Below are 26215 nucleotides of genomic sequence, written 5' to 3' on the forward strand. Positions count from 1 at the left end.
GATGATCGATAAAGTCCCTGAATACTTAATGTAACCGTGTGCCCTTTTTGATCGACTACACAGTAGCAGACATCACTTCTAGCGCTTTCGGACAACTAGTGGACAGGATGTTTCCTGGGTCTCGAAATGGGCGTATTCACTAAAACAATTGCTAACTCTAGCAGTCCTAGCTACGACAACGATGCGGTCGTTTTCCACTGATACAGAGCGCGCAACACAGCGATGCCGCCTGACTGTGTTTCAACAGTACGTCCTCGTCCTCGATCATTATAGTCCTTCGACCTGACGTCGGCCAACGTCGGCCTGTTGGTCCAGATCCATATCTCTCTCGGTGCCCGTCGTTGGTCCGAGGACTCTGGCTTCTCTGCGCTGCCAGCACGGCCACGCAGCGCACCAATTGGCTCCTTAGACCACCCTTCGTCTCTACTGCCGTAATTCTTATAATCGACTGCGCCAGGAGGCAAAGGGCTTTGATCGAGAATAGCATCATCCAGGACACGATATCTTCTGCCCCACCACATGCCAAATTTGCCGTCGTCATTCCTCGTAAGAAGGGCAGCATTTGCGTTGTGCTCGATCCAGGGTCGGTAGGCCCGGCATCTGGCAAAATGCCACGCATAAACATGCTCCCAATCATTGTCCTCTGCTTCCGACGTCCGATTCGCAGCGGCCAAGAATCGCTCCTCTTGCGGATATATAGGCCGGCAGAATTCTGTGAGATGATGGAAGAATATACCCTTGAAAGTTTGCCCGTCCTGTGAGCAGCTGCCAGAAGAGTCGCAGGCGTCTTCAAGCACCCCACCGCGACCAAGGCCAGCCCACTCTCTGTCGTCCTTGTTGGGCCATCCAGTAGCACGGATGACCTTCCGAACGAGTTCGTGCCCGTCTTGCAGGTAATCCTGTGATGCAGTTGCAAGCCAGAGGCCCCTGAGTCCGCTGAGAATGACTCCCTGGTTGTAGGTGTATACCATGGGGTTGAGAACATCACATCTGCGCGTACCAGGTTGTGTTTCGCTTTGCCAGCCACTAATGTGAAACCCGTCAGCATACAAGCCCCCGACACCTATCATTTTCGAAGACTTGAGCCACTCATAACCCTCGATGGCAGCTTGCAGATGAGCAGGATTGTGGGGATATCCATCAGACGCAACTTCGCTAGTTGCTGAGGCCGAAGCGAAGGGCGAACTGATTACGTCTCCGGGATGGTAAAGATACATGCCAATGCTGGCAGATATGTAGAGCTCGTTCGTGATTGCATTCTTGTAAGGACAGAGATACGGACTCCAGATCATTCCGCCCCCACAGAGCGAGCGGTCCCATCCACTGGACGCAAGCTCGTGGAAGAGTCGCGCTCGATGAGCTGCTGGAATCTGATACTGAACTCCATGCCAGCGACGCTTTGTGGTCGCGTTCGACCGATCGTAGTGCAACTCGGAATGTAGAACCTGAAACTTGATGTTCTCCAGCCATTCCAGTACAACCCAAAGCATGTCGTCATAAGCTTGCCCTCTCAGAGAAATCGCATCTTCACCATAGTAGAATGCAGAGGTTTGGTCGAAGAAGTGGTTGATAAAGTTCTCGAACGCCAGTGAGCGTTGAATGGCGGACTGGGATTCTCGCTCGGCATCTTCGATGTCTGCAGAAAGAGTTGAGAGCAGAACATCGCCCACGGTGGAAGTGAGCGACGAGAGGGTAGCGGAGACATGAGTTCCCAGGACAGCAGCCGTCCAGTCAATCGCAGTCGGCCACTTTCCCTGCCACAACTCAAAATACTCGTCTTGCATTACTTTCAAGGCATCCACAAGATCCCCCAGCGTGCTGCGAATGGAGTCTTCCGTCTCTCCGATCAAACCTGGGGGTGTCAAAGGCCATTCTTCAGATGATGTCCCGGGCACCTTTGGCTGCTGAGGAAATGGTCGCTGCGGGGAAAGGACGTCCTGAGGCACTTGCGCCAGCGCAATGGCCCCAGATTGCATAAATAGAGCACAAAGATATAGAAATAACGATATAGGTAAAGGTGATACCATTTTGCCTAAGTTGCGCCTCGGTTATCGACAGAATACTTGAGTGATCGATAAGCAGCAGACTCGCAGTCAACGGCGGGAACCCAGTAAATCAAAGAGGGTATATGCGGAGTCTATAGACAAAGTAGACGATGAAGACCACAAAAGGCGACCTGCGACCAATCGAGGACAATAAGGAATATGTCATGCCATGCCGTGCAGTAGTATCGCTGGAATGAGATGTCGATGGCTGTGGGCTCGCAGCATGGGAGGGAGGTTCTTTGACGATAAGGTGACTGATTGGATTGCGGGGAAATCTCCGTCGTGTGGCTTCCAGGTTTTAACTCCTCATTCCCTCCAGCTGAACGAATCCGGTCCAGCTGACCCACGCTTGGTGTCTCTACATTTCGCGTCTCAGGGTCCAAGATGACTCGAAACTGAGTCTACGACATGTTAACTCTCTCTTGCTAGTTGTCAAACAGTTCAGATTGCTTGTGCCATGGCTGCAACACTGGGGAATTCCCCGCTTGGTGGCTCGTTGATCTCAAAAGACAATCACGCGGTCAATATGTAGATAGCCTCATGGAGGATATCGCTCTGGCCCAGCACGGCAATTGGGCTTGTGACAATACTTGAGCACACTGACTACAACTTCATAATATTTGCTACGTTGTTTATTCCGGCGACCTCTACTTAAGTACGAAATTCGTGTGGAAGGTGACCAACTAGATAGTCCCTGACCCAGGCGAGGATTGATACCCGTAATTCTCATCTGATACCCATTACATGAGACGCTCAATTATATGAAAAGCTCGAGGAAATTCCTAGCAGAAGATTATGGAATATCTCGTTGATTGAAAGCCATTCCTGTCGCATCTTCTTGTCTGAGTATTAGCAAGCAGCACTGGAAATAATCCGGAGGGGCAAATACTTACCATTCTAAAAATAGGTCACAGTGCCGACAAAACTATCTCCCCGGCTAAGGATAGACCACAGTCCAAAATAGCGCGTTGGCTCGGGAGAGATGATGCCGGCGATATAAGCACAATGAACCTTCATGTGCCCCCGGGACTCATAGGGACAAACCCAACCAGCAGCTACAAGTGCTGTGTCCAAGATCATCTGGTCATTCCCCAAACCGTTTGATCAATCAGAACACAGACCATCGCAAATCAGAGGTGAGGGAGAAGAGAGAGGATGCGCCTCGACCGAAGGCTCTTTTATCGCAATGTTCATGCTTAATCTCTTGCGTTATCGGCTTCCGGGCTGCGGCTTCTGTCGCGGCTCCTGCTGCGACCTCGTCCACCGCGGCCGCCCTTTGGTGGTCCGCCTTTGCCCTTGTTGGAAGGAGGAGGCCGTACAAACGCATAGTCGACGTGGATTGTCTGGTCGAGCAGTTTGGCTCCGTTGAGGGCTTTGATGGCTTCAGATGCCTCGGGGAGTGTAGAATATTCAATCAGTGCGTAACCCTAGTAGAGAAATTGCAATGTCAGCAACTTCCATGGAGACGGAAACAAACGACGTAGGAAAGGGCGAGATCCAAGTGCGGAGCAGGAAAGACTTAGCTCACCTTGACATAACCCGTCCGGCGATCCAGATTCAGGCTGAAATTTTTGATTTCTCCATATTCAGCAAAAAGATCAGTGACATCTTCCTCAGAGGCCTCTTCGTGAATGTTGGTTGCGATGATAATCCATCCTTCGATACTGCGCACTGCAACGGCTCCCGCCTGTGTTCGAGGATCTGAACCTCCGCCGCCAGATTGTCCCTGAGGGATCTCCTCTTGCGGAACATCGACTTCCATTTCTGCTGACATAGTGACTGTATATAGAATCGGTTGTCTCAAGATGGTAAATGAAGACCGAAAGGCGAGGAATGTGAATGGCAACAAGAGAACGCTTCTGGCGATGCAGCATCCATGATAATTGACATTGCGGAAGCTTGGCGCCATGGTGAGATGATTATGTAATCGCGCGATATCCTTCAGTCTGAGAGAACATACAATGATACAGTCAAAAAGTCAGGGAGAGTCGATACATGCGCAGTAACTCTGCCCCGTTTACTTCAGCGTTGAACCATCTTAAACAACTATGGCATGAACTTTGGAGTTATGGAGCTTTGTCAGAGACGCATTTTGTGAAGACCCATGTACATTGAGTCCTTGCTCTCAGCGAATTTCAGGTATAAATTGTAGTATAAATAATGAGGATACAGGATGAATAGAAGCATCCGAGGCTGTGAAATGGCTCTAGAAGCTACATCAATCTGATCTGCAGGCGAAGCACGGCAGAGACGCTCTCTAAAGAAGTTGGTTGTGGTTTCAGTGACCATGACATTTCTTCTAGGTGAGCTATGGCTGCAGTTGAAGGCGATGGCCGTAGTACCTTTTCAATTGATGGATCATTTGAAGTATGTGTTGAGGCAAAAGACTGGAATCGAGTATCTACCTACCATCCCGCACAATGAGTACATGAGCCTTCGGAAGACCAATGCTGCGAGAGAGAGAGAACACTTCTATAAGTAATCGATTCCATGCTTAATAGCTACATCCCTACGCACTTGCACTTTCTTTAGTGTTTATATAGACTCTCCGAAGCTGTGATGATCAATTTGGTCTTCTCGAGTGAATCGCTCTTTCACAGTTCATGTAGACTTAGACAATATCTAAGCTTCTGACGACGATCAGCAGTCTATGACCAGATGCAATGGATGTCTGAGGTGAGTATTAACGGGATGTTCCGTAAGCTCCTGCGTGTAAATTCACTGGAGTACTGATGTGTGAGGACAGTGAATAGAGCCCTGCCACTGTTTATTTAGCAGATGCGCAGCATAGCGCGTCACTGGCTCCCATCTCTCAGTTCTTTCCTTTCCTCAGTGTTCACTTTAACTCACAGAATATCTCTTGAAAGAGAAGTAACTATACTTCTCATCAATTTGTCAAAGCTTGATTCAAAATGCAATGGTGAGTCGCAGTCCAAAGTAGGCAAAGTCCCTAGTGGAAGCGCTGACAGATTACCCTTTTGGACGTCAGCAATGATCCAAACTGTGCTTGCCAGCCAAAGCCTAAGAAGCCTCCAGAAAAACCACCGAGCATCAAAATGTTCCTGCGAGGTTCTGAATCCAACCAAACTCGCGAGCTACATCAGGCCGATTCCGAGCTCGATGTGTTCTTCGACTTGATCTTGCACACCATGATAATACGAGAGATAACTAAGGATCCTAAGACTCGCAAAACCTTCCGTGTCACTTACCTGAAAATCGATGCGCAGAGCGTCCACTTCGTCAACATGCATGGCCTTGCCGACAATTCGCTCTTGCTATCTCTACGAGTGAGAGAGTCACTCTGCGCCGTCAAAGGACATAAGATGCGGATGAGAGTGAAACATTTCGGATTCATGCCGATGGAGGACAGCAAGCTGTACACTGATGTGTACTGCTGCGACTGGTCTGAGCAGAATATCGAAATCCTCCTGCCAGGTAAACGGATTCATGAGTGGAAAACGGTGGCCCTCATTCTCGCAACCTTCCACAGGATTTCGAAAGAACAGTGGTGTCTCCTGGTAAACATGGCAGGGGCTCCAGGAATAGCTGGCTTGAACTGGAAAGTCATTGAAAGCGAATTGTGGCCTGAGAAGTCCGAACTAAAGGAAATCGAGATAGCTGATGCAAAGCCGGTGGACACAGTCGTCTCCTGAGCGGAGCGGCTGACAGCGCAAATGCCGCGCAGATGTCCCAATATCTACCTGGGCATTGTCGGACAATTCAAGGGAGAGTTTTGGGTTAGGCTATCAATGCCGTTTTGATCAATATTCTTGTGGGAGGAAAGTAAGCAGTCGTCATCTGCCGACCTTGATGGAGCTCAACTTTTGAAACATTGATTGCGACACATGAGAGTCTTGACTGAGACTAGACGGATTGAGCCCGATCGTGGATGTTGCTGTGGTTAATTGAAATGAATGATGTCGATGATTCTCCCTCCGCGGATGACAATGCATAATGTTACCTGGTGTAACCCTAGTCAGGGAAATCCATATGTGGAGCAATTGAACAGCGTCCCCTTGTGAAATTACCCGTCCTCATCAGAGTAACTCAAAGCATAGATTTTTTTCTTCGATCTGCAATTCGAGAAAAGGTCCAAATCTGGATTTAGGTTTGGATCGATGAATGGTGGGATGGAAGTGGAGATAAGTTGTGCTGTGGCAGAAGGAGACCTAGTCATAATGATCCGCAACGGTCACGCTTTCCCATGACAATTACCACCGGGATCACACATTTGCATCTCAGCTCTATTTAGCTGCTACTTAAGCCGAACGCTCATAATGCACTTATTCGCGTCTTTACTTGACGCTGTAGTATACGATTTTATGAAAAGATGATTAAGAGAGTTGCTCACCCCCTTTCCTCCCTTTGTTGATGCCGCCCTTGCATGTTTTGAACTGACTGTAAGACAACTTGCAATTTAGTATGACGACCTGACAATTGATGTTTCTGTAGAGGTAGTCATCTATTCAATACCTTCGTCTACAGGGTTGCAAAATACCTGTTGTAGCCCCCAGTTCAAGCTGTTACTCCTTCTAGAGGGCTTCCATGTTGTGAAGCTATGCTCTGAGCCTCGTGCAAAACGCCTAAATGCTCTCCTGTCGAGTATCCGGTGACAAAGTCTGGCCTGCAAAAGGAAAATAAAAAGAGCACTGATATCCTCAGTCCGGCGGCGGTCCGCTTTCAAGCTAATCGTTGCTGACACAATGGGATTATGCTTTGTTGGCTGATATAAAGTCCATGAGCTAGTCCGACTGAATATCCCTTGTCTCCTCGAGCGTGTTGATTTATGTAGTTGATAGGAGACTCAAAAGGGAGGGATGCAGGGGGAAGAATCATTTGACTCAAAACTGTACAAATCATCGACAGATGCTAAACAGCAAATGGAAGGTCTCCTTATACCTTGGAACTCAAGAGCGATGCAATTTAACTCTCTATGCAGGAAAAATAAGGGCACAGATACTCATCTTGCCTCGATTCATTTCCTCCCTTTTTCTTCGCCTTGCCACTCTTTACTTCCCCAAGTTGACTTTTACCTTACAGTCCTATGTTTCCCTTCCAGACTCAGTCGCTCTCTTTACGATTCACATGAGGCTTTGATCGAGTCTCTCTTTTATCCACTCATTGCTTCTCAGTCACTTGTTCAGAGAACACTACACATTCGCTCTTTGGGCACTGCGTCTCCCATTGGTAGATGCTTCATTTCCATGGTGTCGATTTAGGACCGTCTTTTGTTAGTCCTTGTCTCTGGTTGCTGCCGTGGTCAATGACAGATTCGGCCATACATTCCTTTCTATCTTGAGTCATTGCTTCCTATAAGAGGCTGCTACAATCGTTCCGATACTGATTCAGCCCTACTATCTCATGGGTTCAGCAGGTTACTGAACCATACAAAAACTTCCTCAGCAGCTGCATGGGGAGAGACTCGGTCGCGTAGTCGCGATTCTGCTTACTACATTCTTTCATTTTGTCGTTGTTATTCATCCTATTGTAATTCCATCCCGGCGTTCTCTTGCTTGAACCGACCATCTCTACTGCAATGCCGTACTCCTTACGAATCCTGCAGTGGCTTTGCATCACTGCAGGGCTTGATCTGCTCGCGTCATCCTTGGCCGCAGATACAAGTGCATGGAAGTCCAGGTCTATCTATCAGACCATGACAGACAGATTTGCACGTACGGATGGGTCCACCACTCATCCATGCAACACCACAGAAGGGCTACGCTGCGGTGGTTCATGGAGAGGCACAATTCAACACCTCGATTACATTCAAGGAATGGGATTTGACGCCATCATGATCTCCCCGATCGTCCAGAACGTCGAGGGACGCGTGCAGTACGGAGAAGCCTATCATGGCTACTGGGTCCAGGATATGTATGCGCTAAACCCACACTTTGGGACACACCAGGACCTGCTAGACTTGAGCAAGGCTGTTCATGACCGGGGCATGTATTTGATGGTAGATACTGTCATCAACAACTTGGCGTACATCACCAACGGACGAAGCCCGGCAACGAGCATTGACTATTCAACGCTCAGCCCATTCAATGACGCAATGTTCTTTCATCCATATTGCAAGATCACAGACTATAACAACTATCCATTGGCGCAGACTTGCTGGACAGGTGATGATGTTGTTCCCCTTCCAGATCTAAAGACAGAGGACAGCCAAGTTCAGAGCATGCTCATGGACTGGATTAGAAAAATGATGTCTACGTATTCAATCGATGGTCTACGTCTGGATGCAGCGAAGCATGTTACACCAAGCTTCCTGCCCTTGTTCCATAATGCTTCTGGCGCTTTCATCACTGGCGAAGTTTTCGAGCCATCCGTGAAGACGATCTGCGGATATCAAAATGACCTCCCCAGCGTCCCGAATTATCCCATCTATTTTTCCATCTTGGAGGCATTTACGAAAGGCAACACAAGCTCTCTGACCAATCAGGTAGAGGTCATGAAACAGACATGTTCTGATGTTACGGCTCTAACTTCGTTCTCGGAAAACCACGACGTCGCTCGATTTGCAAGCTTCAAGGATGACATCGCGGTAAGGCATCGACTCAAGTTACCCTGTCAAGTATCAACCGATGATAGGCTAACACTGGCGCAGCTCGCGAAGAACGTTCTAACATTCACGATGCTTTTCGACGGCATACCGATGATTTACCAAGGGCAAGAACAACATTTCTCAGGCGCCAACGACCCGGAGAACCGCGAAGCCTTATGGCTGTCTGGTTACGACACCAACGCTCCGCTTTACCAACTAGCCGCGAAACTGAACAGAATCCGCAAGCATGCAGCCCAGATCGATCCAGCGTATGTAGACTCGCAGACCTTCCCCATCTACACAGGGTCTAGCGAGATGGGCTTCCGCAAAGGCGTCGAGGGCCGGCAACTCGTGATGGTCTTGTCAACTCAAGGCACGAACAGCGGCAAATATGAGCTGGACATGCCAATAGGCTACCAACCTGGATTTGTGGTCATGGATGTGCTCAATTGCGCCAACTACTCGGTTAATGACATGGGTCTTCTCAAGGTCAGCATGGATAAGGGCGAGCCTCGGGTCCTTTTTCCCGCCGACATGATGGAAGGAAGTGGTCTATGCGGATTTGGGAGGTCGAATGGAACGACATATCTTACTCTGAAAAAGAACACGATGCAATCCTCGGGTGGCAGGCTCCTGAACCGGCCTACCTTGAGCCTACTGTTAATCGGTTGTATGATTTCATGTTTGATATTATGGTTTTGACCTTTTAGTGTTGACTCTGAAGGCACTTGTTATATGATGTTTCAAATCAATCTAGATGTGATGTACCCAAGGCAACCTCTTACGCTCAATGGTGATCGGGAAGCATACCACAATTCTTCATCTAGCACTGAATGAGTCGCTCGCAGATTGCTTTCCTCATTTTCTTAATGTCACTTAATACGAGTGGAGATTGTCTTTCCACTATTTCTAGCTATGCCAAAATGTGTAAACTCCGGTGGTGAAACCCTTCTACACCCGATCTAGAGCAAGGGTATAGTATGCCGACCAGATGCCATGCCTAGCTGTTAGCGGTGCAAAAAGCAGAAACTCCCCGAGGACCATATACCCTTAAAACAAGTTCTTAAACAACAGTAAACCAAATTATCATACAACCGAAATCTTTTGAATGCTGAGACAGAAGACACCAGATTCCTTCACACTATTGTTCTGGCTGGATCCATGCGGGCCAGGTGCGGTGTTTCACTTCAAAGCAAGATCACGCTTACTTCCGGCTGTTGCGCTGCATGGCCAAGATCTGCACCATGCGGACGAAGATGTTGATGAAGTCCAACTCGAGGCTGATGCTCTCGTTGACGACATCCCTGCGGACAAGTCCTCTTTCGGCCAAGCGAGCGTGGTGCAGGATCTTCTGGACGTCATAAAGGGTGAAGCCACCGAAGACAGCGAGACCACCGTACAACCAAATCCTCTCGGACCACATCAGAGCACGCGCGGCAGTGGCGGGGATAACAAGGGGAGCCAAGCCGGAAAGGGCAACGATGGTCACACCAGCGAGGAGAGGAGCACCCAGGTAGAGGTACTTCTCCTGCTTCGCGGTGGCACCGACGAACGCAATCGAACCCATCATGCCAACAGTGTAAAGACCGGCACGAGCGAGCAGGGCAGGGTGCATGAACATCAGAGGGGACAGGAGCGCAACCTGAGTGACGTTGAAGGCAGCCCAGAGACCATACTTCATTACGTAGCTAAGTATCCGTTAGTATACCACCCAACAAAGAACAAAAGACACTCGAAAAACTTACTTATCAGGAGAAGTGTAGTAGGTACCGAACATCGTGCCCATGCTGGCAACCAGACCAACACCAGCAACCAGCCAAGGGTTGGTGGCCATCAAACGATAAGACCATCCATTCATATGCAAAGCTCTAGCGGCGATACCAATAATACCAATACCAAGTCCGGTGTGCATGAAAGTTTCATTCAGATAGCTTCGCTCGTAGGGGGCCATTCCGCCATCCTCTCTTGTTTCACGATTGAAGATGAAGTTCGTAGCCATGATAGTGCCACCCACAATGGCCGCACCGTAGAGCAGGCGCTGCGTGAGGTAGCCACGCTGAGCTGTACCGTAAGAGGGCTGCATGTACGTGCGCCGGAAGGCATTCCGGAAAGTCTGCCTGGACTGTGCGAAGATCGAGGACGAGCAGGGACCTAGAGGCTTCGACTGAACGGGCTTGATGGGTGAGTTGTGGATGAAGCGAGCGGTGTTCGCAGCCTTAGGGGCTTGACGAAGAGCCGTTGGAACGGCGAAGGGGCGCCTTAGAAAGAACGCCATAACTGGAATGAATGTACCGAATCTATGATGATGTGAGCTATGATAATGAGCAATGATGGTGAGCAATGACGGTGATGGCTCAAAGTAGGAGAGATGACGATGGTGTTTTAAGCAAAGCGCCGGTGATATCAGCAACCTCCGGCGGCATCCACTACGGGAACCCGAACGTTCGAGAAGTGCAGTCACGTGATGATAGCTTACTAACGCTGACATGGTGGGGGAGGGGCACAGAGCAAGGAGAAATTGTGTCGCGGAGGAATCGGAGTTACTGATTATCTGCTGCGATCGTTTTAAATGGTCAATCTGAGGCTGTAGCTGAGAGAGTGCAGAATAGGAAAAGAAATTCTTTTGAGTTGGTTGCTCAACATTTTCGTGTCTGCGATTAACATTTCAGACGGGAGTGCGCGCCATGACTGTGTCCCTTGAGACCATACATCTTCCTCATCTGCCTTCAGCTCTGCCCATTCATATAGCTCTATATCGTGATGTGAAAAACTCGCCATTTCTCCGGCAGCAGCTGTTGTCAGGCAATGGTGATTTCGAGTATGCGTTTATTGACGCAAGCATGGTATGGACCACATAAGAAAAGCGCACTTGAGCAAGCATACTGAAATGAAATAAGGTCATTTCAAGGACCCATATCCTTTCTGCCATCTTCAGAGCGGTTAATGATTATCTCAATGGGCGTCTCAAGTCGCGTAATGTCCATTCGGAAATTGTCTTCTCCTTGAGCCCCACCAACAATGTGCGTTTCCAGATTGCGCAGACGAGCGATATGTTTTTCACGAGCATCACTGACAATACACCAGATTGCAGACTCTTTCCGCAAATTCGGCATTACAGACCTGACGACAGACCTCTTGGTGGTGAAAGTTTCCGTGACGCCAGATGTTACTCATGACTCGGTAGCGGCGCATCTGCAGCAATCAATTGAGGGTTCTCCTGTACCATTCGCTGATGAGACATTGTCCGAAATCTCGGACGTTTCGAAGATTAAGAAAGCCTACAAATTGGGCGCTTTAGGCGCTCAGGACGATGAGAAGCGACGACTGGAACTTTCGCTCATAGGTGCAATTGCTCTGCGTGGAGCAACGTGATCCAAAGCCATTACTGTCTCAACGACTATGACCTCCTCACTTTGGGGATCTTCATGCGATGCTCAATCTTACAAGAGCAAGTTACATGCCGATTGGATTGATCTGCGTGAACGCACTATGACCGTGCCCGAAGTTCTTTCAGGATCAATCCCTTTTTACTGCCCTCCTAAAGCAGTTGGGTGACAGTCTCAGTACGGCGTCCGTTGTTACCTGTCACCGGATATGACCTTGTGATGAATTCATATTGCACACTACCCAAGGCAGAGTGTCTGGGTGCTGGCGCCAATTAGCGCGTAACTGATATGGGAAACTGAGGAGTCCGCCAATGCTCTCTAATGTTGCGATGGACAACAATACATCTTGTTCGCGAAACTGAAACAAATTACTTACTATATCTCACCCATCTTGATATACAGAAGTTTTCTGTGAGGTTTATGGTGCCCTGTAGTTCCGTAGCTGCGATGGTCGATTTCTTCCTAAAGGGGACTCGTTGCCCGGCCCACCAATCAATACTGCCTAAAGTGGCAATTTCACAGCACCGCCAAGACATTTGACAAACCTGCAGCTTCATCACTTCTCATTCATCCCAGGCTCGCGACATCAGTTTCAATAATGGACTAACCAATGATTGTCTGAGCTGCTCTTTGCAGCTGCACAATACATTACCTATCTTTCTGGACTCTAACTCTATATCAGACTAATGACTTGCCGACAGGGTACGGTCCTTCGCCGCAGATCCCATTTGCCACCATGTATACAGCTACAGACATAATCGTTCTCTCTTCTTCGCCAGATCAGATTCCCTCTCACTCTCCAGCAGAGCCAAAATGTGATCCGGAGAAGGTATTTGGCTTATCACCGGTCTCTTCGTCCCCTTCACCTTTGCGTTCTCCGTCAGAGCCGTTTCAACCGCCCATGCGCTCGCGGTTTTTCAAAACTCAAGCTGGAAACGACGGCTCATCGAGGACTGCGAAAGAAGAGTCTGAAACAAGTAAAGATTTGGCTGCATCGAGGAGAAAGACGGCGGCCCGAGGAGGAAGACAGATACGGGCGAAAGAACAATCTACGAACGAGGCACAAACGCTCTTTGGCCATTCTGAGCCTCCTATTCCGAAACACGATGAATGCACATCCAAGAAAGGGACAGGATCAAAGAAAAAGCGCACAGACGCTGCGAATAAGCGCACTACGTCCAAAAACAAGACGATAACTGGGAAAGTAGCGAAATCCGGCATTACCGAGACTGCCCAATCTGAAGATAAAACCAAGGAACCTGTGACATCGGACGTCTTACCAGGAAAAAGTTCCGCGAACAAACTGGAGTTGGAGAAGGATGGCTTACAACTTGAAGTAGCTATGAAGAGAAGGCTAGATTGGACGCCTACCAAGGATACTGGCAAGCGAGCCGTCGGATTGGATGATATTGACGACGATAAGACTCGCTTCGGCAGCCTTCTATCGGAATATGGCTTTTTGAAGGCCGCCACCGATTCTCAAGGTGACTTGAAACACTCTGACGGTGGCGCTCCAACGAAGCGCAGGCGACTAGAGGTATGTTTTCTAGGGTTGTCATCATCCTGCAGCGCATTCTGACCTTTTTGCAGCTTGTAGACACTCGAAACCCATCAAATACTACGCGGACGTCGCCGGAGGTTGAGAGCAACCGTTCAAATGTCTGCAGCACTCGATCCTCGAAAGCCTCAGCAGGCGAGAGGAAGCCGAGGAAAAGAGGCAGAAAGATCACAACTCTTACTGGCCGTGTGACAGCCCTGTACACCAATGATAGTACAGATCACTTGGATGCGGCAGACACTATGATGAGAGCCTCAGAAGATGTCACCAACAGCGTCCTCTCTGAAGGCAAATTGTTCTCTAGATCACTGGACATCGACTCATGTGTTCTCCCTCCTGAGGATGCCGTCAATTACTTGAAGGATCAGGATTTGATGTTTGGAACGTGCAGTCAGTTGGAGCGGGAAGACTCGCCAACGATGCTCAGAGATATGCAAAAGGCAATACGCGCATCAGAAAAAAATATGATCGAAAACTCGACCACAAGGGCAGTGTCTGGGTTATATTCTCATACCGCAGTATCACGCTTCCAAACTCCAAGAGATTTGTGGTCTGTCGCAGCCAGAGATATGGATGGATCCCTGGCTGAAATTGAGGTGCTGGATATGGTAGACATTTCTGACATTTCTGAGCTTCCGCCGAGACCCGGTGGTGAGCTACAGGTCAGGACTGACAAGGATGAAGAGAACACAGCGCCTCAGGGAAAACCTCGGCCTGTAGAGATCACGGATGAAGTTGAGGCGGGAGTCGACATATACGCGGAGAACTTGACAACAAGCGAAAGTAAATCGGAGGAAACCGCTTGCAGGGCATCGGAAATTCGTCCAATGCCACGATTCACTGATTGGAACGACTCTGATTTGTCAAGAGAAGTCAGATTGTATGGTTTCAAGCCAATGAAGAGTCGCAGGAAGATGATTGAAGTGCTTGAAAAGTGCTGGAAGGCGCAACACGTGAGCACACCGACCGTCGTTCAAGATGTTACAGGAAAACCAGATGACGGCTCGCCGGGAAAGGCTGGCACAATTCAATCGCAGACAAACAAGCAGACCTCGACGACGGATGCAGCTAAAAAGGCGAAAAAGGAGAGCGCATGTCTCACCGAAGAGGCGAAACCGAACACGGCTCTGGAGGATAAACCGAGTCACACCGCTGACGAATCGAGTCAGGCGTTGACGAAGTCATCATTTGCAGATGTGGAAGAAATTGAGGATTCGGAAGATGAGCTCATACCATCTCCCAGTCGGCTGCAGAGTCGTTACAAGCGCCATATGTCAGAAAGCAGGAGCAGTCAGCCTCTGCCTGTTTCAGCTATGCCATCCAGTCCGACGCGGACAAATGCTGACTCCGGCACTAAACCCTCTCCTTCTGATTCTGTCGCGGAGTCTAGTCTACCAGATCTGGCCAGTCAGATAACCAAGGCTGTACGATTGCAGCCACGATCGTTCTCCGTTGGCTGCAAGCGCCCTAGCTGGCATGAGAAAATCCTGATGTACGATCCCATCGTGCTGGAGGATTTTGCCACCTGGCTCAACGTCGAGGGACTGGGACTTGTCCATGAGGACAGAGAAGTCAGTGCAGAGTTTGTGAGGCAGTGGTGTGAGAGCAACGGCATCTGCTGCGGTTTCAGAAAGAATAGCAGACGGTCTGAACGGTAGGCATCGTCTGCTATGAGACGAGCACTGGAATATATTTTTCTCTTTTACACATTATCGATTAGAGGCATGTCGGTCTGGAGTTTTGGTCTCTTCATACTTCTATACAGCAATTGGGAAGATACCCCTGGGATTGGTTTGAGCATAAGTGGGCGTCATGTCATTTTTTATAGGTTCAATTATACTAGATCTCGCAGTGAGATAGAAATAGAACATGTCCATGGGGGACAGTACGCAAAACCCAGGTTCTTAATTAGATTCAAATAGATTAAAAATACATGGCTTCGGCCTTCTTAAGAGGTACATGTAACGCCTTCCTTGTAACGACGACCCGTTTTCGACGGGATTCCTTTTCTTCATTCATTTGCAAACTCCAGAAGAGGCCTTCTCATCTTGCTGCACCATACCACGAGTATCAATCAGAATTCGCCTTCGGGCCCCCTGAGAGCTGAGGACGTAGAGTAACTCACCAAGCAGTATCCGCTCTGGCAGACGCCCATACTTCCGTTCTTCGTGCAGGGTTGACCAGCCGGGATCTATGCCACCGCATTAGCAATCTTTCTCATTCCAATCAATCATGCATGGCTCTTGGCCTTCCAGCATACAGTAGCTGTGGAGGTAGTAGGCGCAGTAGGAGCCGCCAAAGCAGTGCCGAGGAGGGCGAGGGCAGCAAAGAATGTGAATCTCATGTTGTCTGGATGCTCGAGATCAAGGGAAAAGAATGAGTGACTGGAGTTCAGTGGTTGAATGAGTGTAAGATAGTAGTTAAGCTTGTCAGAAAGGAGCGGTGCTTGGGGACTTGTACTTCGATGGACGTTCGCCCAAGTGGAATGGTTTTATATGTAGCTGTGCCACCTGCTTTGATCTTCAGGGTGATGCATTGGTTTCTATGTATAGAAGACCTGGTGGTGCGAGTGTGGAGTGTGCCCTCAGGAGCAGTCCTTGGCCTCAGGGGATGGTACCTGTTAGTAGATCAGTCTGTGATGATTTCCTGGTGGATCAGATTGGATGGTTGAACAGCTACCATCTTCGCTTGTGGCAGATATTCAGTCTTTGGGAGCGTTTTGTGATATGGTACTTTTGCTTTTGATTGAGATACACGTACTAAGTGATCGGTGCACTTCCTCAAGAGCAGCAAGCAAGGGGTGACGTACATATGTCAACATTGTAAAGCACCTTAAATGATTGACTCTTGAAAATGGCCTTATTTGTTGTCTATTTAAACAAGTTGCTATAGCTGCTTATCTCTCAGGAAGAAGCGCTTTCTTCAGTTGCGTCTCCAGTCAAGATTGAAGTGCGTATTGTGTACGCTCCTGGCAGACAGTGGAGGCCAACATCGACGGACGGTGATGTCACGGGAGACCAGATGTGGACTTGGGGACTCCCGAAGAATTCCAGAATAGGAAGGGCAGGATGCAGATGAGACGTGTCATGTAACTATCACCACACTATAAGCAAATAGCATTGTCAATCACATTAGGATTATCTAACGATTCCGGACCTGAACAATTATGAAAAAGTGGCATATCTAAAAGTTAGAGACAATCAGGGGCAGCCCCCTCAATGTCGATCAACAAATGCCAACCATGTCTAAGCAAAAGGATATGCGACGCAGTTAGACTCAGAGTCAAGTAAAAGGGTAAGAAGATCAAGTGCAAAAGGGTATCACCATGCAGTACAGCGTTCCAAATGGCAAAGTCTCCTTGGACATTTGTCATCGCTGAACACTTAACGCCGGCTTGCTCAGCATTCGGGAACACATATAAGTTGTGCTGCTTCGCCCTGCTGTCAGTATTTTCAAGAGCAGTTGGTTAGTTCTGCTGGGGACCGTCATTGTCTCTCCCATTTTGTAAATCCCGTAGAACATCTGCAATTGCCAGTGTCGTAGTTGGACTTGCAACCTGCGGGTAATCAACTGGTTGCAAGGTAAGTTGTGCAGGATCAATTGTTAAGGGGTCTGTCGCTGGGCCCGTAGCATCAGCAGCATTGGGATCAGACGGCTGATTGGTGAAGGCCGCGAGACGAGCTCTGTCAGCAGCTAGCATTAACAAGTCTATGGGATCCCCACCATTGTTACCATTGTCACCACTGTCACCACCGGAGGCATTGAAGACATTGAAGTCATTGAGGTCGTTCAGATCAGCTGGTTGAGCGACAAACCCTGCCAGCAAATCATCATCGAGACCGCCCATCGCAGTGGGATCAGCCATAGTGTCCTGGTAAACAGGTTGCTGTGCTTCCAGAGCTGGTTGGCCACCACCCTGCTCGGTCATTGAGGGAACAACTTGGTTAGCAAAAGCTGGATTATTGTTAGTAGCACCGGAATTGGTGTCATCGTTGTCTGTACTCGCCTCAGAAGATGTCCGGTAGGGACTACTACCGCCGGATTGAACGGAGGGAGAGCCTTGCCCCGGCGGAGGGGCTGTTGGAGCAGGTAGGAAACTGGCAGGTTCTTGTATTACTGGAGGAAGGTTCGGAGCAGGCGGAAAGTTGAGAGGGCCTGGTCCCACCAGGGGAAGGTTTGGAGGAGGTGCGGGATTGCCTGCTCCCTGTCCTGCCGGAGGAGGGTTTGCGGGAAGCTCGGGATAGAGTGCTTCCTGTCCTGCCAGAGGAGGGTTTTCAGGAAATGGCAAGTAGTCAGCTCCTTGCCCTGCCAGAGAAGGGTTTGCGGGGAGCTCGGGATAGAGTGTTCCCTGTCCTGCCAGAGGAGGGTTTACAGGAAGTGGCATGTGGCCAGCTCCTTGCCCTGCCGCTTGGGCTTGAGGATGCACATCGTAGGGGGCGTGGGGAGGCGCTTGCCCAGCCGGAGGAGGATTCCAAGGAAATTGCTAGTCTCAAGTCAGCATCTGCACGTCTCACTAAGCTGTTCGACAGCATAACAGAATGGTATATGTTAGAAGAGCTGTTACTCACATTCTGGTTAGGAAACACTGCCTGAAGGCCGGCCAGGTCGCGACGTAACTGCATATTCTCCTGTTGTAGTAGGTGGAAACCTCGGCGGAGCCAGATAACATCTTGCTGCAGCGAGTTAACATCTGCGCGGAGCCTTTCAACCTCAGGATTCAATCCATCTCGGGCCTGTCCAGTCTCCTGAGGAGGTCCCCGAACATAGGTCTTCTGGGTTGCTAAAGTCAATGTGCATTGCATACTCCTTTTCACACATTGTGCACAACCATTGGGATCGTTGTCACACTTCAACTTCTGAATCTGGACAGAAGACCGTCGTTAGTCTCTATGTAACAGAGAACTGGGCAATAGGAGGAATGCAGCTCAGAAAAATAGCATGAGGAGGAAAATGAAAGAGGATCCCACTCACGGTATCCGTTTGCATACTCATCTATTCCATCCGTTGTAGCAAAAGATAGAGGAGGAAGGGGTTATTGATCACTTACTCTGCAATTGTCACATGCTCTGTCAGTACGTTTGGTGGGATTGTTCTCAATCCTGCTAAGAGCCTTCTCCACAGGGTCTGGCACTGGGTCGGTCTTTTTGCGACGCTGCTTTTTCACCCGAGGCTGTTTGCTTGGTTCAGTCGAAGGTCCTGCAGTGGACTCTTTGTTGTCGACTGAGATTCCCCCTGCGGCTCCTTTTGCGGCTTCTTTAGCTTCTTCCACTTGTTCTTGCCGCTGTTTCCCTTTGTCTCTGCTTTGCTCAGCTTCTGCGGGAGCGGTTTTGGTACCAAGGGCCTCACCACTCACAGTCTGGCTAGCAATGGCAGCTGTCGTGTTTGGAGCTTTGGCAACAGCTTCAGCGTTCAACACTGAAGAGGACTGTCCACTGTTCACTCCACTGCCTAGGTTTGAACCTCTCGCTTGTTTTTTCCGGTTGTCATTGTCGCTGTCGTCGACATCGTCAATTCTCCGCTTTCTCCCAGACATCTTGTCTTGGTGTACTTACTGCTAGGAGGTCTGCTTGATGCAAAGGCCGTGGGAGGATCGGTACTTCGAATCGGTCGTGAACGGATAAAGCAGGAAAAGGAAGTGTGAGTGAGACGATAGCTGATTGCAATATGGAACTGATTTCTGTTGGAGAGTTCCATATGCAGAAAGAGAAAGCTGTACTTATACCTCATCTTGACGGGGTTCTGCTATGCAACCCAGACATTGGCTTCATTGTTGACACTTGTTCAGATACAGTAGCAACAAAGCATTCTGAAGCATACAATGTCAAACTGAACAAAGGGATTGGATCATTCAAACTCTCTTATGGAGATTGTAGAGGCCAAAAATAGACGTCGGCTTTGCTGGTTCGACCTGCAAGCTTCAGAAAGTGCCAAAGACCTTCGATCGTCACTGTAATAAAATTTTATTGAAAAGTGATGAAGCACAAGAAGCATTGTGAGATCTATCGCCCTCTTCAAGGCAAGAACAGTCTGAAGGATTACATTGTTTTGAACCTGAATTGCATCAGTGACAAAGGTAAATGATGATGTTGAAAGAATAGCATTGAATAGGCCCTGACTTACTCTTCAATTTTCTTCCTTTGTCTTAGCTTGCACTGGCACAAAGAGGTTATGAAAGAGGACGATGCTGTGTCGGGAAAACATAATGAAGTTTTGGTGACCCAAAGAACAAAGAATTGCTGAAACCAAAAACCAGGGGATGTTCAAGAAGCATGAAAGCAGACGCAAGTTTGAGATTCATCTATTTATCCGTTCGTAGCTCCAAAATAAGTCAAAGAACAGCATTCTAGGTTACAGCATGAAGCCCTGAAGTGACAATATCATCAAACATGACAGGAAATTTGTCACCAATCCAACCCTTTGAAGAACAAATGCTGCCAAACGCTCTTCCCTCAATCAAACTCCTCCCACGCCGCAGTCCTATGCAGCCCATACAGAATTAAAAGAATGAGTCCTAGTGTAAAGACAATGAAATGGAGAAACGATGCAAAGGAACCAAGGAAACCGTGGGCGATGCTGTAACTGGATATACTTGATAGAACAATTCCAGTACGGTTACCGATCGTGGCACAAGGGAATCCAAGAAAATGGTCGCGCACCCAGACGAGAAGAAATCCTGCAAACTGATAGTGAAATCGTATGAGATGAGGTGGTCGATGAAATGTTGGAAGATGGCTAGATCCACGGAATGCGAGGGGTGGAAAGGCATTAGATAATAGATAGTTCGAGGGCAATATATGCCCATCCAAGGATTAGAAGATATCGTCAAAGTGAGTAGAGCCGTGGATTATAAGGTCGCGAAAATGAGGGGATGTCAAGAAACGGGCCGCAGTTGTGGTGGTGGTTATCGAAACACTCGTCCATTCTGCGCAACGGTCTCAAAGTCGATTTTGCCTTTGTATCTGAGGGGTCCGCCGTCTTCGAGCCACGGAAGGAGGTTTTTGCACTGACTGACATCAAACGACTCCAGCTGATTGCAGCCCTCTGCGACCGCTTCAACGCCCACACCCGTGACCCGGACGCAGCCACGGACTGATAGCCGTTTGAGATTCAGTAGATGGAGTCCAATGCTGCGTAAGGAAGGGTCCGAGATCGCGGACCCACAGAACGACATGTTGAGATAGGTCAACTGCGAGCATTGGAGTGCGAGAACTTCTGTCGCTGTGTCTGACAAAGCGCAGCAAAACGACTGGTGACGGTTAGCGGTTCTGCAAGATAGTCGTGAACAGTGATGAGCTTACCAAATCCAGTTCTTGTAGCTGTTTGGCTGCGTTGGTTAGGTAGACAATCGCGTTGTCGGTGAGATAAGTGCAGTCCGCCAAGGTGAGTTTGCGCAAATTGGTAAATTGGGCATTTCCCCAGTATTGGAAGCCTTGGTCAGTGATTGTCGTACATCGGGTCAGATCCATCTGTTCGATTCTGGAGGCAGCGTGGGACGCAATATGGTGCATCGAGCGATCCGTGACATGTTTGCAGTATGACAGGGTCAATTTCTTCAGTTGCGGACAACCGTATACAGTGCCCGCTTCAGTCTGCATGGTGGGCTTCAAAGCTGCTTTGCCCACCTTTCCAGTCTCGCCGTTGGGCTTGTGTTGTCCAGGAGCAACCCAGCCAATTATCCGAGCCAGCAGCGTGTCCCCGACTTTTCTACAATTACTCAAATCAACTTCCTGTAGACCAGTCGCTTTGCCAGTCATCTCAAGAATGGCAGATGCAGTAACGTCCCAGACACTTTTCATCTTCCAAGTGACGACGTTAGCACCGCATGCAGCGGCCAATTTCGAGAAGCCTTCGTCGGTGATGTGGAAGCAATTACTGATATCGACGTGGCGAGGTCGTTCTCCCACAAAAGGGCAGATTATTTCGACCAAAACATCATCGCTAACCTTGCGATTATATATGCTTAAATCAAGATAACGAACGAGGTCAGCGGATTTGGTAAGAATCTCAGACCAGTGCAGAGAGACAGCTCGAAGGCGCAGAAGTTCATGAAGCTCCAGGTGTTGGAAAATCCTCACGAGTATATTGTCCGGTAAAATGCCGACGTTATCGCCGCGTGACTCGCGGTGTGTCTTCTGTGCTGTTGACAGAGTCGATGTTTCGGAAAGGGAGTAGAGAGACGACCTCGTCGAACGAGTTCCAGATGGAGGTGATTGACGCTGCTGCTCCCCAGACACCTCGTCTGGTGTCAACGGGGCGACTGACCCGCGCCGGCTGCGTAGTCGAACCTTGTCCAAGCCAACATTCAGAAAAGGGTCAGGATCTGAGGGTTTCAGCACATTATGATGATCCTCCATGGCATTGGGAGCTCGCGGGCTATCCAACTCTGTCTCTGTGAGTGTCAAAAGCGGCATTGATTGTCGCCGAGCAGCCCTGACTTTAAACTCCCCATCGGCGGGCTGATCAGCGCTTTCTGCATCTGACATGACCACGTCACCATCAGACGCAGACTGAAGTCTCTCCTTGGCCGTGTTCTCGACCTGCAGGCGGACATTCTGGGGAAGCTTGTCCCAGAATTCGGCGAGGACATCGCCGCCAAGCATGAGGCACTCGACTGCAGTAACGGAGCGTACCGTCGCTGTCCTGCGGGGCGCCAGCGACAGACTCACAACCTCTCCAAAGTATTGCCCTTGTTTGAGCCTTGCTTTGACTTCAAATGGTGGTTTCTCGATTGTGGTTGGTAGAGAGTGGCGGTCTTGTGCGTCCGCTCTTTCCGTGAGAACTTCCACTTCGCCTCGCACAATGAAATAAATTTCACGTCCCTGGGAGTCTTGGCGGATAATGTCCGTGAACGGAGGGTACGACCGTGGTTGAGCATTGAGCCCTAGAAAGTGTAGTATGTCCGGGGGAAGGCTGGAGAAGAGAGGCAATTCCTTAAGCAAGAGGCGGACATTCACCGACCCGTTCGCCAGCGCGCTTGAAGAAGCATCTGCAACACCGACTCCAGGGCTTGGTGATTTGCGCTTTTTGTTGCCAGCCTTCAGGGATGTGCCTTCACGTTCGATAGGTGATAGGTCTCCAGAGGACGAATCTCTTAGTCTCTTCGAGCCTCTGCGAGCCGGGCTAGTGAGGTCAGCCGAAGGTGTTGAGGTTTCCTTCTTCTTCTTCTCCAGTATCATCAATCGTTCCTGGGCCTCATCCCGTATCGCTCGCTCCACCTCTGGAAATCGGGGAAGAATGTTCCTGAAGTCCTCTTTGGACAGAACGACCAGTAGACATCGCGTTCGAGCGATGATGGTGGCTGTTCGAGGCCGGTCCATCAATACCCCAATCTCGCCAAAGAACGCGCCCGGTTCCAAATCGGCATAGATACTTTCGCCATCGCGAGAAGTGACTGAGACAGCGCCCCGAACCAACCAGTATATCGCCTTGGCCTCGTCACCCTCCGTCAGGATATAATCATTCGGAGCACTGAGCTGGGGGCGGAGATGCTGTGCGACCTCCACCAGGAACGATTCGGGTGTGGATTCGAACAGGGGAAAGGAACGTAACCGATCAATTAGGTCCAGAGGTAATGCTTGGATATGTGAGGATGCCAACGGGGACGGTCGTGCTGGTCGGTTTGGATTTGTGATTGAGTCGAATGAGTGTATCAACGAGACGGTATCGGAGACGGGCGTGACGGCCTTGGTACCTCCGCCAGCCCTGCCGTGACGCCGCATGATGAATGGGTTGCAATGCCTTGCAAATTGGGTACGGACACTAGAAAGAACTGATCTTGTGTCGTCCGATTAAGCAGCATATAGTTCGCCGGGAAGCGATCAATGGGCCGATGACGTCGACGAGAATAGTGATCACGGGAGCTTCAGAAAAGCATCGCCGGGGGGCGGGGAGGGCAAGGACGGGCGTCAGTAATGGCGCGACATCTGAGGTCGTGAAGTTTTCGACAACGAGGACGCAGCGATGATATGGGAACTGGAACTTTTCAGCAATTTCCGGGATTTCGCAAAGGAAGAAGCATAGCACACAGGTAGTACTAGTACTAGGTGCTTAGCGGACGGCAGAAACCGTTCCAACAGAATAATACCAAATGTTAATGAAAGCGGGGATCACCAACGTCAAATCATAGTGGGAATGTGGTAGAGCTCCACCACTAATTCAGTAGAGCCAAGTCAGTACACCTACTACTCCTTCAGCTGTCTTCCCCGGGTATTTGTAATATTTTCTATCCGACAGGGATACAAATTTATGATTATGACGGAGAGGTTGAGGAGGCTGAAAATGCAAGACAGAATATTGAGTAATGCTCAGCAGGGGAAGGAACCATCGATCCTTGTACTGCAAATGCGGGACAACAATTTGAGTCGGGAGATTGGCCATGTATATGGGAGCCGACACTGTCAGAGATGTCGGTGGTGGGGTACTCGCAGCTATCTATCCAACAGTGCCGACAGCAGCGGTCAGAATTTGTCTAATCTAGGTAGGATCAGCAGGTAATATAGGTAAAGAACGATACCAATTACACATCCAATGGTAGTAGTAGATACCTAGGTATGATTAGATATTAGGATGCTCAGCTACGTGAGGAATTTCAGGATTGTTTCATCTTCATCGGCATTTCTCTGTGCTTTGAGATTCTTCTTTCATTCGCTTTCAGACGGTCTATTATTAGTCCAGCAGAAGGATTCGGCAGTTGCCCGAACAGCCAATTGTTTTAAGACTTACAAACTGTACCTCGGTAGGTATCTACTTTGAGTACTCCATACGTCTAGGGTGATCGTTTGTTGTATTTTCAGTTGGTTATGCAGTGGATATGCATATGCATATTATTACTATTATTTCATTGCAACACCCACAGAAGTTCAGAACTCCAGTGTCCTGCTTTTCCAGAACAAAGATGCCTACGGAGTACTTGGCTCTTACATGCCTACCGATGGTCACCTGACAGGCTAGGCCAGGTAGCATTTGTAGTGATCGGGCTTGGCCAGCTGAGCAGCCGTCGATAAGCAATTTTTAGATCTACAACTGTTGTGACCTCTTGATTATGGAGTCCTACAAGGTTCTTAATTTGTACCCACGACTAGCAGGAAATGCCGAAGCCATTGATGTTATCTATGTAAGACCTAGTCCCTTTGTTCTAGCACCACGGGTGGGACATTATGCTTCCAAACTCGAAACCACTATTAAATCTGAGACTTGAGGAGAGTACATAGGCTAGGTAAAGCCTGAGAACCATAAAGATCAAAGTTAGAGAGTGCCAATCTCTCATAGTGTGGGCGATGTACTTGGTGGGAGAAACATGACTCTGTCCCCAAGGGAAGGCGTCTTGTCTCGCACCTCACTGCTGGTCCGTAGATTGAAAAATGAGGAGCAGCTGCGAGACTACCCAGCGACGACAGTCCAAGCCTGCCAGACTGCCATAACTGAGTTCAACCTCAGTGCTGTCACCTTAGCCCGGGAAAGGAAGGGTGCCATCGAGGAACGACCCAGAATCGTTACCCCCTACCAAATCTCGTTGTGCCAAGTGATTTTTGCGGATTTGGGAGATGTAGATCTCGGTCAAAGCCTCGCTTTCCGCCCGAAATCAAGTATCAGGAAAGACCGACATTCAAGCCGCGTCTGTGATTGTGCACCCATCTGCCGTCACTACTGTGTCGACCATCAAGGTATCTCCAGGTGATGCGCCGGTGTGAAAGTCATGAGTCATGTCGAAACTTGAGTTCACAATCGTCACCAGAGGGCGGAAATATTCAGTTGCGAATTTGCCTCAATCCTCGCTTTTGCTCCCACGGTTACCTAAGATGAAATCGACATAAGCCGGACGGTTTCCCTTGAGAGTCTCAAGAGCATCCTGCATCAGCCCATAAGCCAAACTCAATTTCAAGCCGAGTTTCGTTGTGCGTGCAGCCGTATAGACGTCGTGTCGAGCTATGGAATATCTTTAATTAGCTGTCGTCCTATCGTATGGGTACACTGGGCCAAGCGGGATTATACCTAGCAAGCTGTAAATGCCAGAAAATGACAGTCCGGCCGTGACAGTCGAGAGGAAATCCCTCCTGTCGTGCCGAGCATAGTCCACAGTCTCTTCGAAAAGGCAGAACGCAAGCGCACCAGCACTGAGCTTAAGTCCCATCTTCATACCCTCTTTCACGCCTCCGACTATCGCTATGTAATTTTTAGTCTTGTGGTATTGAAACCATCCCGTCGATGTGGTCGGAAAGCGATGCGCATTTTCAGCGCGAAAACGGTATGCGGCCTTCTTGCTTCCATGCGAAGATCCGATTGCCATACCAACAGAGAAAGCCGACAAAGCTGTAAACGGCAATCGCTTCCCAACTTCAATACCTAATCTTGGAGGAGTATCGGATTCGAAAAGCTTGTCCCAGTGGAGGATCTTCAATAAAGTTGAAGGCTCGGGAGAGCGCGTCTCGGTCGGGGAATCGGTGTCCATGTTGAAGCAGGGAGAATCAGATGTCGAATTATAATACTGAACGGTCTTGTCCCATACAAATTTGTGACGGTCTTTATATCGAATCAGTCGACGCCAGTCGGAGCGGTGCTCTGGATCGTTTGCAGCTTTCTTGCGTAGGTTGGAGACTGAAGGACGCACTAAACTACTCCGAGTTCCCGAGTCAGTGTATCTATCTGATTGTGAGATCCGAGGTCCCACCAAGCTTCTTCAAGC

The 26215-nt window shown here is 49.2% G+C and overlaps 9 protein-coding genes across 9 annotated transcripts; 3 read left to right on the forward strand and 6 right to left on the reverse strand.

Moving 5' to 3' along the window:
- Positions 1-170: 170 nt before the first annotated feature.
- On the reverse strand, positions 171-2027 carry Aspvir_001362 (putative glycosyl hydrolase; the record flags this gene model as incomplete). The annotated part of the gene is made up of 1 exon (XM_043266484.1): positions 171-2027. The coding sequence occupies one exon, from the start codon at positions 2025-2027 to the stop codon at positions 171-173; it is 1857 nt and encodes a 618-aa protein (XP_043122419.1).
- Positions 2028-3241: 1214 nt separating this feature from the next.
- On the reverse strand, positions 3242-3819 carry Aspvir_001363 (RBM8 family RNA-binding protein; the record flags this gene model as incomplete). The annotated part of the gene is made up of 2 exons (XM_043266485.1): positions 3242-3472; positions 3574-3819. The coding sequence occupies 2 exons, from the start codon at positions 3817-3819 to the stop codon at positions 3242-3244; spliced, it is 477 nt and encodes a 158-aa protein (XP_043122420.1).
- A 1282-nt stretch (positions 3820-5101) lies between these two features.
- Aspvir_001364 (uncharacterized protein) lies at positions 5102-5698 on the forward strand (the record flags this gene model as incomplete). The annotated part of the gene is made up of 1 exon (XM_043266486.1): positions 5102-5698. One exon carries the CDS (start codon positions 5102-5104, stop codon positions 5696-5698), a length of 597 nt encoding a protein of 198 aa, XP_043122421.1.
- A 2138-nt stretch (positions 5699-7836) lies between these two features.
- On the forward strand, positions 7837-9299 carry Aspvir_001365 (alpha-amylase; the record flags this gene model as incomplete). Its single annotated transcript, XM_043266487.1, has 3 exons — positions 7837-8589; positions 8653-9139; positions 9193-9299. 3 exons carry the CDS (start codon positions 7837-7839, stop codon positions 9297-9299), a joined length of 1347 nt encoding a protein of 448 aa, XP_043122422.1.
- A 494-nt stretch (positions 9300-9793) lies between these two features.
- On the reverse strand, positions 9794-10864 carry Aspvir_001366 (Bax Inhibitor family protein; the record flags this gene model as incomplete). Its single annotated transcript, XM_043266488.1, has 2 exons — positions 9794-10277; positions 10335-10864. The coding sequence occupies 2 exons, from the start codon at positions 10862-10864 to the stop codon at positions 9794-9796; spliced, it is 1014 nt and encodes a 337-aa protein (XP_043122423.1).
- Positions 10865-11273: 409 nt separating this feature from the next.
- On the forward strand, positions 11274-15191 carry slx4 (the record flags this gene model as incomplete). Its single annotated transcript, XM_043266489.1, has 5 exons — positions 11274-11432; positions 11487-11609; positions 11674-11932; positions 12677-13512; positions 13566-15191. 5 exons carry the CDS (start codon positions 11274-11276, stop codon positions 15189-15191), a joined length of 3003 nt encoding a protein of 1000 aa, XP_043122424.1.
- A 1808-nt stretch (positions 15192-16999) lies between these two features.
- Positions 17000-19066, reverse strand: Aspvir_001368 (putative C6 finger domain protein; the record flags this gene model as incomplete). The annotated part of the gene is made up of 4 exons (XM_043266490.1): positions 17000-18016; positions 18102-18395; positions 18505-18525; positions 18581-19066. 4 exons carry the CDS (start codon positions 19064-19066, stop codon positions 17000-17002), a joined length of 1818 nt encoding a protein of 605 aa, XP_043122425.1.
- Positions 19067-20434: 1368 nt separating this feature from the next.
- On the reverse strand, positions 20435-23252 carry Aspvir_001369 (cyclic nucleotide-binding domain protein; the record flags this gene model as incomplete). Its single annotated transcript, XM_043266491.1, has 2 exons — positions 20435-20779; positions 20832-23252. 2 exons carry the CDS (start codon positions 23250-23252, stop codon positions 20435-20437), a joined length of 2766 nt encoding a protein of 921 aa, XP_043122426.1.
- A 2045-nt stretch (positions 23253-25297) lies between these two features.
- On the reverse strand, positions 25298-25981 carry Aspvir_001370 (uncharacterized protein; the record flags this gene model as incomplete). Its single annotated transcript, XM_043266492.1, has 2 exons — positions 25298-25458; positions 25525-25981. 2 exons carry the CDS (start codon positions 25979-25981, stop codon positions 25298-25300), a joined length of 618 nt encoding a protein of 205 aa, XP_043122427.1.
- Positions 25982-26215: the final 234 nt, after the last annotated feature.

This window comes from Aspergillus viridinutans (assembly GCF_018404265.1).
Source record: "Aspergillus viridinutans IFM 47045 DNA, scaffold_1, whole genome shotgun sequence".
Classification (NCBI taxonomy): Eukaryota; Fungi; Ascomycota; class Eurotiomycetes; order Eurotiales; family Aspergillaceae; genus Aspergillus; species Aspergillus viridinutans.